Source organism: Tenrec ecaudatus, chromosome 3 (genome assembly GCF_050624435.1).
Source record: "Tenrec ecaudatus isolate mTenEca1 chromosome 3, mTenEca1.hap1, whole genome shotgun sequence".
In the NCBI taxonomy this organism is placed as follows: domain Eukaryota; kingdom Metazoa; phylum Chordata; class Mammalia; order Afrosoricida; family Tenrecidae; genus Tenrec; species Tenrec ecaudatus.
In genome coordinates this window covers 201,275,532-201,291,447 of record NC_134532.1, presented here as the reverse complement: position 1 = coordinate 201,291,447, position 15,916 = coordinate 201,275,532, and the positions used below count along the sequence as shown (strand labels likewise).

The 15,916-nt window shown below is 50.3% G+C and overlaps 1 protein-coding gene across 2 annotated transcripts in view; it reads right to left on the bottom strand.

Moving 5' to 3' along the window:
- Positions 1-15,916, bottom strand: part of ADGRA3 (adhesion G protein-coupled receptor A3) — a 127,673-nt gene that overhangs the window by 13,374 nt on the left and 98,383 nt on the right. For both annotated transcript variants that reach the window (XM_075544479.1, XM_075544480.1), the window contains exons 13-16: positions 9,704-9,917; positions 9,370-9,578; positions 3,902-4,026; positions 2,378-2,501 (exon numbers count right to left, since the gene is read on the bottom strand). In XM_075544479.1, coding sequence (XP_075400594.1) covers positions 2,378-2,501; positions 3,902-4,026; positions 9,370-9,578; positions 9,704-9,917 — 672 coding nt within the window. The remainder of the gene's footprint in view (positions 1-2,377; positions 2,502-3,901; positions 4,027-9,369; positions 9,579-9,703; positions 9,918-15,916) is intronic.

The following is a 15,916-nucleotide window of genomic DNA, read 5'->3' as shown; positions in this document are numbered from 1 at the left end:
CCCTCGGACTTGAGGGAAAATACTCGTGAGAGGAAAGGTAATTGATAGATAATGGAATGGGAGAGTCGTTCGGAGAGATTGGACATCTGAGCCCTCTTGAACCTCCACCTTATAGTGACCATCTTTGTCCCGAGTCTTCAAAAATAACTATTCACGGACCCCCTCTGACTTATACCGCTGTTCCGTGGCTGCGGCTGCAGGGCTCGGTTTCTAAGTTGTCTGTTTTATTTCAACTCTTCCTCCCTCAGAAAAGGCCCGGCCTCCTGAGCCTGACGACTAAGGAGACATGCTTTACTCTGCTTTCTCAGAAGGGCCCGGCTTGTCCTCGGCACTCTGCTTTCTCATACATCTTCAAATCATTCTGAGTCTCATGGCGAATCTCATTTGACTTCCAGATCAATTTTGGAGGAATAGCCACCTTACTGATGAAGAAGTCTTGAGCCTGGCATATCTCTCCATGTCTTTGCTGCGACTGGTAGGTGCGGTCCACTTGACCTTGACTCACAGGAACTGAACACTGGCCTGGTCCTGTACATACAACGGAAGTAAACACCGCAAACAACGGAACTGAACACCGCCTGGTCCTGCACGACCCTCACACTTGTTCTGAGGTTTGAGCCCAGTGCTGCAGCCTCTGTGTCCATCCATCTCGTCCAGGGCCTGCCTCTTCTTTGCTGCCCTTCTATTTGATAAGCACGTATCCTTCGCCAGAGATGGCCTCTCCGGACACCATGTCCAAAGTGCCCGATTCGAAGTCTCAGCTTCCTTGCTTAAAAAGGGCATTCTGCCAGACCCGCTCCTAAGACAGATTTGCTTGTTCCTTTGGCAGTCCATGATACTCTCGGTATTCTTCAGCAGGACCACAATTAAATGCACTGGTTAATCATCAGTCTTCCTTACCCAGTGCCTGACTTTCACATGCTTATGAGGCAACTGAATATACCACATCTTGGGCCAGGCACACCGTAGCCCTCAAAGTAACATCCTTGCTTTTCCATAATTTAATGAGGGCTTACACAGCAGACTGACCGAATGCGATACCACGGATGATCACTTGACTGCTGCTTCCAGGAGCCTTGATTGTGGATCCCAGCAAGACAACACCTTGACAACTTCCACCTTTTGGTTTGGTTTGGTTCCCACTGAGTTGTAATCATCCTGAAGGCTATAATCCTTGATCTTCATCAGCAAGTGCGTCACGCCCTCCTCAACTACAGCAAGCACAGGTGCACCAAGTGCCTGTCACAGGTTGTATGTAATCAGCTCTTTACCTTCTAACCTGGATGCAGCCTTCATCATATAACCCAGCTTCCTGAACACATCATCTCACCTGGAAGTCAATTATTTCCCACAGGCACCTTAAGATTTTCTCACGGATGCATTTCTGAACGCCGTCAGAAAACACACTCCTGCAGGTTAAAACTCATGGCTAAACTTTACTATAATTTTGAATAACCTATCTTTAATCGCTTATTTGAGCTTTTTAATTTTTTCCTTTTTTGGGGTGGGGGAAAGTAGGCGCAATCACATGATCTAACAACCAAGTCTGTTAGCTCCAATGCACTGCTGAGAGACGGAGACTCATGCCATGGAGTCAATTCCAAGTCGCTACATAACCCTCGCTGTTATCTCTCTGGTCAGTTCCAAGTCCCGGCAGCCCTAGTGCACAGTGGTCCAGGAGAGAGAGAACAGCCCCCGGGCTCCCGAGACTGACTCTTTCCTGGAGCAGACAGCTGCCATCTTTCTCCTTCAGAGTAGATGGTGGCTTCAAACTGCGGACCTTGCGGCTACCAGTGGGCGCCTAAACACTAAACCCACTGCGAGCCCGGCGATTCTGAGGCACAGCGACCCGATAGGCCAGAGGAGGTTTTGGGAACTGGAACTCTTTATGGGAGTAAAGTCAAGTCTTGCCCTAATGGCAGGGCTGGTGGGTCTGGTCTGCTGAGCAGTGTGTACCCAGTAGGCCACCGGGGGTCTTTTTACGGAGGCCCAGGAAGGTTAAATCGATTGACGGAAGAGCAAGTCAGAGGTTTCAGTGGCCAGGCAACCCGTTTTACTTTTCCGAGAAAATAGAAACACCGAACCTTAGAGCAGCAGTTCTCAACCTGTGGGCCATGACCCCTTTGGGGGTCAAATGACCTTTCACAGGGGTTGCCCAATTCATAACAGTAGCAAAATTACAGTTTATGAAGTACCAACGCAAATAATTTTATGGTGGGGGTACACCACAACATGAGGAACCGTATTAAAGGGTCGCGGCATTAGGAAGGTGGAGACCCTGCCCTAGAGAAAGAGTCTTCCTTTGAGAGGCAATGGGACACAGGCAATCACACGCTTCCCAAACATCTTTTTCTGTTTCAATTTCGCACTGACTTACCGCTTGGCAGACGCTGGCGTTTCTGGTTTGGGTGATGCCTCCCACAAAGACCACGCAGGTCAGGAAAATATGAAAGCTCAAGTTCACAAGCATATGCCAGCTCTTCAGACTGATTCTAATCAAGCTGGGGGGGGGGGGAGAAAAGTCCATTCAGCACGTGCAGCATGGTAGTAGCAATGTTCATCTACAAGTTCATCGTTTCAACCCCATAAAAGGCCACATTAAAATGGTTCCTATTTCGTCTCTGTTACGTAATACATCCAAAACCCAAACCAAGGTCTCCTTATGTATATGCCTACATGGATTACCAAATATATATAAATAATCTCACACTCACACAGGATTTGAGAAATCACTTGATGCAATGCAGATTTTACAACATTTAACTGCATAATAAAAGTGGAAAATTATTTCTAGGATGACACACACAAAAACCAAAATCACTGTCATTGAGTCAATGCTGTCTCAAAGTACTGCTGGGAGTTTGCAATCTTCCGGGAGTAGAGAGCCCATCTTTCTCCTGCAGAGCTGAGGGTGGTTTTGAACTGCCGATCTTGCCGAAGGCAGCCCAACTCATAAGCACTAGGCCACCAGGATTCTGCACGCACTAAAACTAAACAAATCCTCAGTCATAAATCATGGGTTTTGGTTAGCAGCGGGTCTTGTGACGGCTGAATGGTGTGCTCGGCTTCCTAGGGAATTCTGCTCAGAAGGATGGCCAAGCCCCAAAGCAGACCCACTGCTGAGAGTCGATTCCAATCTGTAACAACCCTACAGAGGGTTTCTGAGACTGCATGTTTATGGATGCAGACAGACTCTCTTCTGTGAAACAAGTGGTGGGTTTGAACCAATAACCTGGGAGCCAGCAGCCCAGCACCTAACCCGCAGTGCCACCAGGACCCCTGAGACCCACTCTAGCAAAGTAGTCTAAGTGCGCAATACATTCCCTTCCAGCCTTTCATAAGAGAATGTTCACTTTTCTCCTCTTCATTCTTTTAAAGAAAAACCTTTTTGCTTCTTAACTAAAAGTCAAGAAATGCTTTGTCCAGCTGAAAACCATTCCAGAAAAGTCATTTGTAAAGTGCAAACCTGCTTCGCAAATTCTTTATATTCCCCATTTCCTCACATACGGTAAAAGTTTCGGCAACTTTAACTCCAGTTAACAAAGGCCACGCCCCTCCCTGAATCCCCACAGCCTTCTGAGAAACGCCACCTCCAGAATAAAAACTAGCAGCAGACAAGAAGCCCTATGAAAACATGCAGTCCGAGACGGAAATATCAGGGAGCCCGGGTGGCGCTGTGGGTTACAAACTGAACTGCCAACAACAGCGAGCAGTTCAAACCCACCAAGCGCTCCTTGGGAGAAAGATGAGGCTGTCTGCTCGCAGAAATATTCACACCCTAGGATGCCCTACAGCCGGGAACAAAGCCGGCACCCGCGCATCCTAAGGCATGGTCCTCCTGCTGGGGCAGAGCACGGTACCACGCGAGGATGTTTTCTGCCTCTCCCGGGAGGCGCCTTACCTGCGATGATATATGTAACTGAAGATGACTGCCAGGAGGCCCAGGAGAAGGAAGACGGCGGCCGTGTAGACGACGGGGTGCAGGAGGCCAGCTGCCGGCGAGTAGAGCTCAGATCCCGACAAGTCCTGAGAGGGACGGAGAGAGGGTCATTCCCACCACACTGCCCTGCACCCCCACAACCCGCATGGTCCCGAGTGCGGCGGCCTCCTGCCATTCCAGGGCACGGTCCACACGTGGCCATCGGCCTTATGAAGTTCACTGTGACTGCTGCCTCAGGAGGATTGGGGGCTTTGGGGGAGGCTTTAGAAGGAGCAGCACAGACCCCAATCATGTGCGCGTCCTTTCACGCCCCCTTCCATTCCATAGACCAGACCGCAGCACATCACGGGAGCTGGCGTGGAGACGTGGCTCCCACTGGCCCTCCCTCATCCGCCACGCGGCCGTGGCTCGTACGCTGCTCTCATGCTGCCCGCCACTGCGATTCCAGAGTACCAGCAGGTCTGTTCCTGGGGCAGGCTTCCCATGGGGCTAAGAGTAGGAAGAAAGGTCTGATGAACTGTTCTGAAGACCGTCCCTCACACGGGACCCTTCCTCTGCTGGGTTTGAGAATCCACTTCAGCGGGCACTCGGCTCCCAGCTGCCACCAGGGAGGCCCGGGTTCCTCATCCTGGGCCGAGCCCACACAAACCAAAGAGGAAGTTTCCAACGGCAAGCACCACGCCTCATCTCTCAAGGGCCAGGCAGGAGAGGTTTAGACTCTGAAAACCAAACGGCACAATGAGGCGGTTACATCGGCACTTGAGGGTACTCATTGCACCACGCGTGAAGATGGTTTCACGTGCGCAAAGCCCCCCATCGGGGTGACAGCCAAGAAAACCTCACGGGGCAGGATGTGCTTGCCTGCGGGTGGGACACCTCATCCCCCAGCTGCAGTGACATATTTCGGAAGGAGCCACGTCGGAAACAACAAGAACAAACAGGGGCGGAGAGCCACTCCGCCGGGTTCCTTTCCAACAGCTGGTTTTCTGGAAGGAGGTTGCCAGGGCTTGCTTCTGAGGCACCTCTGGAGGCCTGGGCCCTGTGGGATGGTCCATCGGGTGACCGGGAGAGTGGGCTGTCGGTGCCACTCAGGGCTCCGCCGAAAACACAGCAGCGGCAGATCGCACACTGGCTACGGACTTGAAAAGACATCCTACCAAACAGGCCACTAAACACTTGAAAAGGCTTTCGGCGTCATTAGCCGTCCGAGATGCACGTCAAAGCCACAAGGAAACACCGTATCACGTCCCGAAGGACGGCGTAAGATGAACGTGATGACAGCAAAATAAAACGGAAAATAACAGAGACGGGCGCTGCTGTGGAACTCTGGGGGGTTGTCATCCACCGCGGGTAGGACTGCAACCAGCACCGAGCCAAACCACATTCACTGCCATCAACGCTGGCCGATGGAGACTCCATGTGGGTTTCCAAGACTGGTGATGGGAGCAGAAAGCCACAAGCCTTGTGGAAAACAGGTGACAGTGCCTCAGAGCACTGAAAATACATCAAGCCCAGGACCAAGTAGTTCCCAGGCACAGACTGTACCCCGAGACTTGGAAGCAGAAGAGACAGGCAGCCATGCACCAACATTCCCTGCAGCAGGATCCGCAATCTCCCAGCCGCCCCTCATGGGCTGGACGGACAAAGGAAATGCGGCACGCACCGCAGTGGGAAAGGAAGTGTGGACGCATGTGCTCCAGTGTGGACGGAGCTGGAAGACGGGGCGGGGGCAAGTCAATCCCTACATTTGCCAAAGCACAGGGCTGTACGGCCTCACTGAAGTCAAGTGTGTAAGAAAAGGCAAATGTATGGAAGGCAGACTTAACTGGTGGTTGGGAAGGAGAAGTTAAAGTGATGGAGAAAACTGGCATGGACGGTGGGATTCCATAGCTGATTATTATCACTGTTGTCTAAGTCAGGCACCTATAAAACTCTGAATTGGCAAACACGCAAAGAGTAGCTGCTGAGGCTGCATAAACAAACAAAACCAAACGTCTCCTGTGAGTTGGGTTCCCTGGTTTGGAGGATTAGGGTCACGGTGCTGTGTGACAGCTTTCTTCGACTCTACTTCCTAGGTCACTGCTTCGATCCTGGGCCATAAATGCTTGAAGCAGCCATCCAAGTTCTAACAATGGAGCTCCGGTGGCCTGGCCCCACGCGGAAGGAGGATCAGCCACAGGAGGAGGATCGACACTGTGTGGCCGCCTCCTCTGCCATGGAACCAAAACAGCTGGGTGGTGCCCAGCTGGACAACAGCCAGGATCACCGGCCTGTTGGGCCAAGGACTGCATAGAAGACCCCGATCAAGAGGGAAGGAACTGAAGAACAGAGTCTCAAATTCCCACAGACTCCAAACGTCCTGGGGCCAAGAGGGCTGGGCGGATCCCTAAAAGCAGTTGCTGCAGGGAGAACCACAAGGCCGTCGGCTCCCAGGAAGATCGAGGTCTCGGACACCCCAGGGGATTGTTCTCATCCTTCCTACGGGGTCACGAGGAGTGAGTGAGGTCATCCTTCAAATTCATTGTTTAAATGGAAAATGGAAAACATTGGCACTTTGGAGCACCCACTCCACTTGAAAGAGTCCGTCCCGCAGAGTCTAGAAAATGTACAAGATCCTATGGTACAAGCACAATTCTGGAACAAAGCAAAACAGAATCATGAAACACAAGAAGAGAAGCACATAGCATGTTCAGACGTGAAGAAGGATGGAGCGCTATTCCACTGCCATGGGGCGATTTTGGAAAGGGAATCTAGCAGCGAGGGGAAAACCCGGTTCTGAAGCCAGACTAAACGCCAACCCCGATTCCAACACTTGCTGGCTTGGGCAGCGTGGGTGTGTGCTTGTTAGCCAAGGTCGTTGGCAGCAGTACTTGGACTTCCTGAGGTTGTTTACAGCCAAGGGCTTGTGAGAAGCGCCTGACACTGTGTTTGCTGGACGTATGTCGGATGGAGCCTTTCTGGTAGATGGGAGAAAAGGAGATGTTTCGTTTTGTTTCTGTAAACTTTAAAAAAAGGAAAAACTATGTCTTTAAAAAACTGCAAGACACGAATCCTGGCAGTTTCCCCACTGCCGTTGAGTTGACGCCGACTCACGGTGGGTGAGCGTGCTGAGGGTCCCAGCAGAGCTGTGCTCTGGAGGTCTTTCAGTGGCTGCCCCTTCAAGAGTGGACTGCCAGATCTTTCCCTCAAGATGCTCTGGGCAGACTTGAACCTCCAGCTTTTTGGCTAGCAGTTGAGCTCGGTCATCCTTTGCGCTGACGAGGAGGCTGAGGAACGAACAAGAGTGGGTCCTGACTTCTTAGAGAAGAGCCGGATGGACAGAAGGGTCAAGTCCCCGGTGTCACAGACACATCTGTGAAGAGTGATTTGCTTTCTCTAGTGTACCGGATCATGCTGTAAGCCACAAGCTCAGCTGTTCAAGTCTCCCAGCGGAACCTCAAGAGAGAAGGCTTTCTGCTCCCATACAGGTGTGTGGCCTCAGAAACCACAGGGCAGTTCAGCTGGAAACAGCAGGATTTACGGTGATCCAACATGTACTCCAGAGTGACAAGCAAAAATCCCTCTCTCCATCCTCAAACAGATGGGGACTATCTGCCGAAATGGGACCCGAGCCGTACGGTACAAATCATAGACTACGGCGGTGTTCGTGAAAAACGGGGCCTTACTGATGACCAAAAGGAGCCTGGGGCAAGAAAAAGACACAGACTTCTATCTTTCAAGATTTTTCTTCTCTCTTAGCCATTCCTTTAATGGCGTAAGAGTAGGTATGATTTCATGAACTCTGGCTTTACCCTGAGTCAAAGTCAAACCCACTGCCAGGGAGTGAATTCTGACTCGTGGCGATGGGGCTTCCTAAGGAGCAGACAGCCTCCTCATTCTCTGGTGGCTTTCTCCCAAGGCAAGTCAAACTCAGTATCATTGGTAGTTTTCCAGAGATACTTTCACTTCCAAACCAAACTCCTTGGGCATCGAGCTGATTCGGACTCATAGCGACCCTACAGGCAGGGGAGAATTGGCCACGGGTACTTACACTGAACAAACTGTAACCATCCTGTACTTGGGTTAGCTTGATTATCACTTGACTGTAACGGTCCACCAGCCCAGGTACATTACGCTTTATCGCCTCTAGATGGCGCAATTATATTTAAGAAAAACAACAAGGGTGTACCTTTGAAAATAAAAGAAAATCTGAGCACTGTATCTTAGCTTTAAAAAATTGAGTATTGCATTAAAAATAAGAGAGAGATTAAAAGTACGAGAGATAAAAGAATAGCTTATTCCTTCCAGAAAAGGACACTAATTTAAATCGTTTAGAAGAACAGCTAGGGATTTCAAAACTAGATGTTTCCAACGGGCATGCATTAAACAAAGAGCAGACGTTTTGCGGCACGGAAGTGGGGGAGGGCCGAGCCATGTCCCAGCGGAGAAGCTTCCCAAATGCCCTTCGGCTGGTAGCACTCTGGGCACGCTGTATGGATGCTCTTTCGCCTTCCTTCCTTCCTTCCTGGTGGTGGATGAGTTTGCATTTACCATCCAGAGGAGAACCCGTCTCAGCCTCCAGGAAAGATGGCCCATGCAGTCTCCTCGGTGGATCTGAGCTGGCGGGGTGGAACTGTTCCCTGGGTGGGTTTGGGAACAGGTGGTCAGGCCTTTCTTCAGAGGCACTCTGGACGGACAAACGTCTTGAGCAAGCATGTGAATGGGGTACCTGCCCCAGGGTCTTCCTGGGCAGCACACCTGCACCTCAAAGGGGGAGGGGCCGAAGGATCATCCAGTATGTGTGTGACGGAAGCAGACCACTCCTGTGTGTGAAAAATGCTCCCTTGCTCCCAGCCGGGGAGTCAATGCTGCCTCAACGCGAGCCCAGAAGACAGGGCAGAATTGCCCCCAAGGATTCCCGAGACTGAAGCTCTTTACCCCCGCATCTCTCCCCCTAGGAGCAGCTGCTGGCTTCCAACTGCTGATCTTGCAGTTAGCCACCAATCGAGGAGCCCAAGCCACACCAGGGCTCCTTCCAGAAGCATCTAAATGCACGACCTGCAGAGGGAAAGAGCACTAGAGATGGCAAAATAACATCTTTATGACCTACTGCCTCTACCGGCAAACCAGTCACTGGTCCGGGCTTGGGAGAGGTGGACTTCGTGGCCCTCAGATCACTCCACGATTGAAACACCCACAGCCCTCTGGCGCCTGACCCACAAAGCACCCATCTTACTCATGCACCCATTCCACTTGGTAGCAAACGCCTTTTCCCTTTTAAGTCAGAACTCCGGCAAAGAGCGCCCCCTAACGTAAAAGAAGCAGTTTGCATTCCTCTTCTTTAAAGTCTTCACTTGAGCTTCACCGTTCCTGGAAAGAACATGCCGTCAAGATGCAGGGGTTCAAGGGCGGGCTCACGAGTTTATGCATCCAGAGCAGCGCGACCGTACCATTAAAACCGCATAGTTGCCCAGGGAGGAGCACTGGATGGCGGTGACGTTCTCGTCTGCGTGGAGGATGCGGCACCCATCGGACTTCCAGCCGCCCTGGCCATTGAGCAGCTCGAAGTCCCACTGGGCCGCTACGGCGTCTGCTCCGTGTGCGAGGCGGCGCAGGGTGACATTCACGGGGACCTGCTGGGTGTCGGCACTGGCACCATCTGCAGGGAGGAGAGAAAGAATTATATCAGAAGCAAGGAAGTCTCAAGCCAGACACTCCTGGGTCCTCTGGACAGACAGACAGAAGGACAGTGACCAGCCTTTGTTTGGACAAGCACAGACACACCTAGTTTGGCGAGGACCACAGGGGTGCCCACGGTCCGGCGCTTGCCGTCGTCGGCCAGGTGCGTGGAGTTGCCCGTGGCCGGGAAGAGCTTGCCGTTGCGGAAGGCAATGAGCTGGAGCTTGTACAGGGGGTCGTCAGCTGCCCTGGCTTCTCTCTTTGGCTTCGGTGAGAAAAGCGAGGGGGGCAGCTGGATGGAAGCCTCCACAACCGTGTTCTGGAAAAGACCGTGGAACGAGAAGAGGGTAAGGCTCAGGCGGAGGGGCCAAGAGGAGGCCGTAGGCATAGCCTCTAATTAAACATCCAAGCATTTAGAAGCACACACGTTACACTCCCTGTCAAAATGCCGAATTAAACCATTCAAACGGTTCATCCATTTTGTGGACACTGCCAAGCAGCCTTACGAAACCTCAAGGCTATCCAGTGGATGCCAACCCTACAGGACAAGACAGAACTGCCTCTGGGGGGATCCGGGACCCTCACTCTTCAGGGGAGTAGAGAGCCTTGTCTGTCTCTGGCAGAGCAGCGGGTGGTCTCGAATCGCTGACCTGGAGGTCAGCAGCCCGAGGATAACCACTCTGCAGAGGATTCCTCGGAACTGGAAAGAAGTCTGAAACAAAGAGAAATGCCAACTATATTTCAGAGGATTAAGAAGTGGCTTCACCCCACGACCCCCTAGTATGCACTGCTGAAGCAGGTGGCCCTCAACAGACTGGGGCTCTCAGCGAACGTTCTACGAGTCATGTTTGCAGCGACACACAGTATACAGTAGGTGGGCCCAAATGCAACCCCAACCACAAAATTATATTCATTGCTACTTCTTCACTGTAATTCTGCTTCTGTTATGAATCGTTATGTAAATATATGATATGCAGGATGTTTTCGTTGTTACAAATTGAACATAATTAAAGCATAGTGATGAATCACAAGCACAATATGGAATTCTATATTGATATATTTATTCCTAATGACAAATAAATGAAATTTGGTCTCGAAGCACGGTGTGGCGTGGGTAACAGTCTTCACGCGGGTACTCGTTGCTGGGCGTATCTGCATGCAGGAGGACCCGCCTGGAGATGGATCGAGGAGCGGTAGCTTGGTGCCTAAGACATATCGGAAATATGTGTTTTCTGATGGTCTTAGGCGACCCCTGTGAAAGGTCGTTCAGCCCCCAAAGGGGTCTGGACCTCCAAGTTGAGAACTGCTGATCTAGAAAATCCTGTCTTTCTATCTATCCCTTACTCCCCCAGCCTCTCCTCTCCAATCAGTCCAAAGGAATTTCGCCGAGGGGAAACTTTTTAATCATATTATTCCAGTTGACATAATAGCTTAGACCTCTAATGTGTAGAGAATACAAAGCCACACTTCCCTCCATCAGCAGTGAGTCGCAGAGCACAGCAGTGAGCTTGGTCTGTGGTTTTACCAGCCACGCCCCAGGAGAAAGGTGTGGCAGGCTGCTTCCTTGATGATCTGCAGCCGTGGAAACCTCTGGATGCAGCTCCCTGTCCTTTCTGGTGGCGTGGTCAGAGGTGCATAGTGCTCACGGTGGGTCTGGTTTGATGTGGGGGTTTCCATCAACTGCTTTTAGTTAGTGGGTCCCTCTTGTGGACAAATGCAGACACAGCATACATCTCTCCACACCTACAGCCTCTCTGACTCAGAGGGAGCTCTTTCTAAGTATGCCAGTTTTAGAAGGTAGACAGACGACCTCTTCCATCTCATTCATGTTTTAGTTTTAGACTCCTGTGTTATGAGTTCCTAGTACTTGCAATGCAAAGAAAGAGCTCAATGTTTATGAAATTAATTGAAGTTAGTACGCGATCCTTATTAAAATCAATCATGGCATTCCATCCCGTGATTTAAGCAATGTTTAACTTCAGAATGATGTGTTTTTTTATTGCCAGGTCTGTTGATGGAGTGAAATATCTGTTGATAGCGTGAAAGTATTCTGGAAGACAGAGTATGTGCAGTTTGAATATTACTTTACAGTGAAGTCACCAAGAAGTCACAAGAAATATTTTCTCCTCCAAAAAAACACACGTAGATTTCTATTCTCCCTTAACAAGGCATACATGTGCTCATCCAGGAAATGTCTTTAAATTGTATGAAAGTCTCTTCAGTTTCTAATGAGGCGGCCAAGAAGGAAAATCCGAAGAGATGAGTTAAAAGTTCCAGAGCTTGATAAAGTTTGGCAAAATAGACCTTTAAAAACATCCCCTTGCAGAAGGGTCGTGGGGGAGAAGACGGGTTAGTCAGGGTGCAGTGTAGCACCGATGAAACATACAGATTTCCTCTGGTTCTTCAATGCTTCCCCCCCCTCCCCCCGCCACTATCATGACCCTAATTCTAACTTAAAAATCTGGCTAGACCAGAGTATGCACACTGGTACAGAGAAGAGCTAGAAACACAGATAAACTCCTCAGGACCAATACTGAGAGTAGCCATACCAGGAGGGGGAGGGGAAGGGGAAGGAAGAAAGGGGGATGGACAACAGACAAAGGGGTGGGAGGAGACATCCGACAGTGGAAGACATGAAAAAATAATAATAAGTTGTAAATTTTCAAGGTTTCGGGAGGGAGGGAAGGGGAAGGTGGGGGGGGGATGAGGAGCTGATACCAAGGGCTCAAGTAGAAAGAAAATGCTTTGAAAACGATGATGGCAACCTATGTACAAATATGCTTGAGACAATGGATGGATGGATGGATGGATGGATGGATGGATGGATGGATGGATGGATGGATGGATGGATTGGGACAGGAGTTGTACAAGCCCCCAATAAAATGATTTCTTAAAAAGTTTTGTTTACTAAAGAGCTATCCAATCCACAAGCTAATTCTGTCGTGGGCACAGAGCACTCTGGAGAAGGAGAGAGCACTGTTGTCCAGGGCAGAGGGGAACTGCCGTGGGGGCTTTCAGGGCTGCGAGCCCACAGCAGCTGAGCCAGCAGTCTTCGGCAGACGCGTCTGTGGGCACACCTGAGGGCTCGACTGTTTGCGTCACTCAGGGACACTGAAGAGGGCATTGCTAATGACAGAGCAAGAGTGGCTTTTGAAACGTCAGCCTGATATTTTTTAAACGACAGCAAACATGTTTTAAATATGCAATACAAATTCTAGACAGGGCAGGCACGCAATGACCGCACACCAGGACACACAGCCCGTGCAGGAGCATGGCTGTATCGTGAGGGCTGAACGCTACACACCTGAGGTGCCGTCACTTACTGAGGCTTCCAAATCCTATCCCAACAAAGGACAGCCTGCAACCACAACCCAAAGTCGGCCGGCCAAGCAAGGCTGACACACAGCACGCCTGTCAGACCGGGTGGCACTCCCCGGAGATGACAGTCCAGCACACTGTGCCACCAGGCCTCCACAATCGACAACAGTGCCGACCAATGATGATGGCTTCCCTGAGGTCATCTTCAGCGACGTCTGTGACCATAGATGTTTTTAAAGCTGTACAAGATACAGGGGGCTCCAAAAAGTTTGCAGGAAAATTCCATCATGTTTTCTGCCCACTTTGGGGAGCCCCTTCATGAAGCAAATGAAAAGAAAGGGTGATGATTCTGAGTAGAGAACTTGGGACATCGAATTTAATGTTTTAATCACCAAGGAACAACTTATTTGTTACATGTGTGTTATGAGTATACTTTTGCCCCTTGGCTTGAAGGCGATGAACACAGCGTTTATGGTTTCCTCTTGTACGATGAACACAACGTTTATGGTTTCCTCTTGTACGATGAACACAGTGTTTATGGTTTCCTCTTGTACTTATTTTTAAATACACAAACTACAGCAATTTATGAAAAAAAACTCTTAAAATCTTTTGAGAAACATCCTTCTGGTTTCTTTTCTTTTTTTTTCAATTACTGGAAGGCCATACCCTACGAGTTGAAGCACATGGAGTCTGAAATTTAAGAATCGCAGACCTGACTCAGCTTCTCAGCCCGTGAGCTGGTTCACACTGCAGGGCGCCGTTTCCCCTCTCTGGCCTGCGTGAGTAGCACGCAGCTACTGGTTTTCCTAAGGAGCCTGCTCAGCTGCTGAGGGAAAGATTAGCGGTTCAGGCCAGCCAGCAGCTCCAAGGGTCAAACCATCAGAGCAGTTCCACTCCTGCCACAGGGGGCGCTAGGAATCAAAACCAAGTCCAAGGCACCACTAACAAAGTCTTTCTCGTCAACAGCGGAGAGGCCCAAAGGGAATCCCAGGACAACGATGATGGCTATTATTACCATCCCCGCGTGGAAAACCATTATTGCTGGGAGAGGAGATAAGCTGACTTACTAACGATCATGCAGAATTCCATCGTGCTTTGGTCTAGACAACTTCAAGCTAGCCCTGACTTTAATACCAAAAATGTATACCAGGTCTGAACACACAGGAAGTGAATGTTGTCATGGGGCTCGTCTTACTGTATCCGCTAACTTCCGACCTCCAAAAGAAAACCTCATCTTTCAGTGCACGAAATCCCAGAGAGATAAACCCCTCAGAAACAGGAATGGGAGTAATGATTCCCGGAGGGCGGGGGAAAGGAGGGGGTCAACGGGGAGGGGAACTGATAGCGAAATGGCTTTGTAACATCCCTCCAGGGGAATGAACATCAGTTTCAGGCGAAGGGATACATTGGAAGGGGTAAGTTGTGGCAAAAACACTGTAATAATGATATTAAGGGGCTGGTATGGTAGGGGTGGGAGGGGATGAAGGGGAGCTGCTATCAAGGATTTTAAGAAAGTGATGATGGCACAGATTGTACAACTATGCCAGGGACCCGTGGATTGTAATGATATATGTAAGAGCTCCGAATGTTTTTCAGAAACCTAGTAAAAATATGACTAGAAGGGGGAAAGAACCCGCACTGCCATGGAGTGGATGCTGACTCCCAGCGACGCTACAGGACAGGGCCCAACTGCACCTGCGGGGCTCTGAGCCTGCACCGGTCTCATCGATACGGATTACGTCCCATCGATACGGATTACATCAGAAAGACAATGGTGAGCAGGCTAGTGGATGCTAGCGCCATGAGAGGTTAACCTATGATGCACTCAGTCTCCTGCCTCGATGTAATTAAATAAAGGAGGATTTTCAAATTATTTAATTGTGCAATATAGCCTATCCATGCTAACATGAAAATCTGAATGCTTTAGGGGGTCCCCAGATTTGAAACCAGAAACTAGAGCACCCACGTTTTCTTCCGTACCTCTGCAATTCGATTTTAAGATGGAGATGTTATGATGATGGAGCCCAATTATTTTTCGGAGTGTAATTAGTTATTAACTGCATACCTTTTTTTTTTCTTCATTTTCTCACTGCTGGAAATTAACAAATTAACTGTGCCTGGAGAATTCATTGTTGAACTGACTTTCTCTGCTAATGAAGGTTGGCTGTTAATTTTATTCAATGATATTGATGGGTTGTTTACTCAGCAGAGGGTGCTGGGCGCAGCCTGAAGATACACGACGCAGAAAGCCATGGTCCCGGCCCCCCAACCCCCACACCCATGAACGACACACAAACCACCTGCAAGCAGGACGCACACAGGATGCTGGCACCGTGCCAGGCACTGCCGCCACTCTCTACAACGCCAACTCTACGGCCACTCAGTCACCTTATCGTGACTCCTTCCTCTGATGGAGGGCCTTCAGAGCGGTTATGGGAGGGAGTCTGCACTGCTGAGGAGCGGAGGCGCAGAGCGCAAACCTGCCTGGATGCAGGAACCACACTGGCGAGCCAAGCCCTATGGAGGCACGACTCGCCCACAGTCACCCAGTCCGTTCTGACTCAGAGTGACTATAGAACAGGCTGGGCCTGCCCCTGGGGTAGTAAATCTTTGGGAAGCAGACAGCCTCACCTTTCTCCCTCAGAGAGGCTGGTAGGCTCGAACTGCTGACCTTGCAGTTGGCAGCCCACAGGTCCCCTGGGAGTGACAGGAGGGCTGTGATTAGTTTTGACTCAGGAAATGAAAGTGCCTTCTAAAGGGCGCCTGGCACAGAGATTAACAGGCATTTCAGCAGGCAGGGATGAGGCTGAGGGGGATGGGGGGGGTTGCCAGAAGTGAAAGAAGGTGGCCATAGGAGGCCTAACAACAGGCGCAGAACATTGAAAAGACTTCCCAGCTGGGCCTCGGCCCAAGCTGTCTGGCACGGGGAGAACGCAGGACGCGTGGAGAAGAGCTGATTTTGAAAGCCCGTGTCTACTCCACTTTAAGAAACCAGTTCTT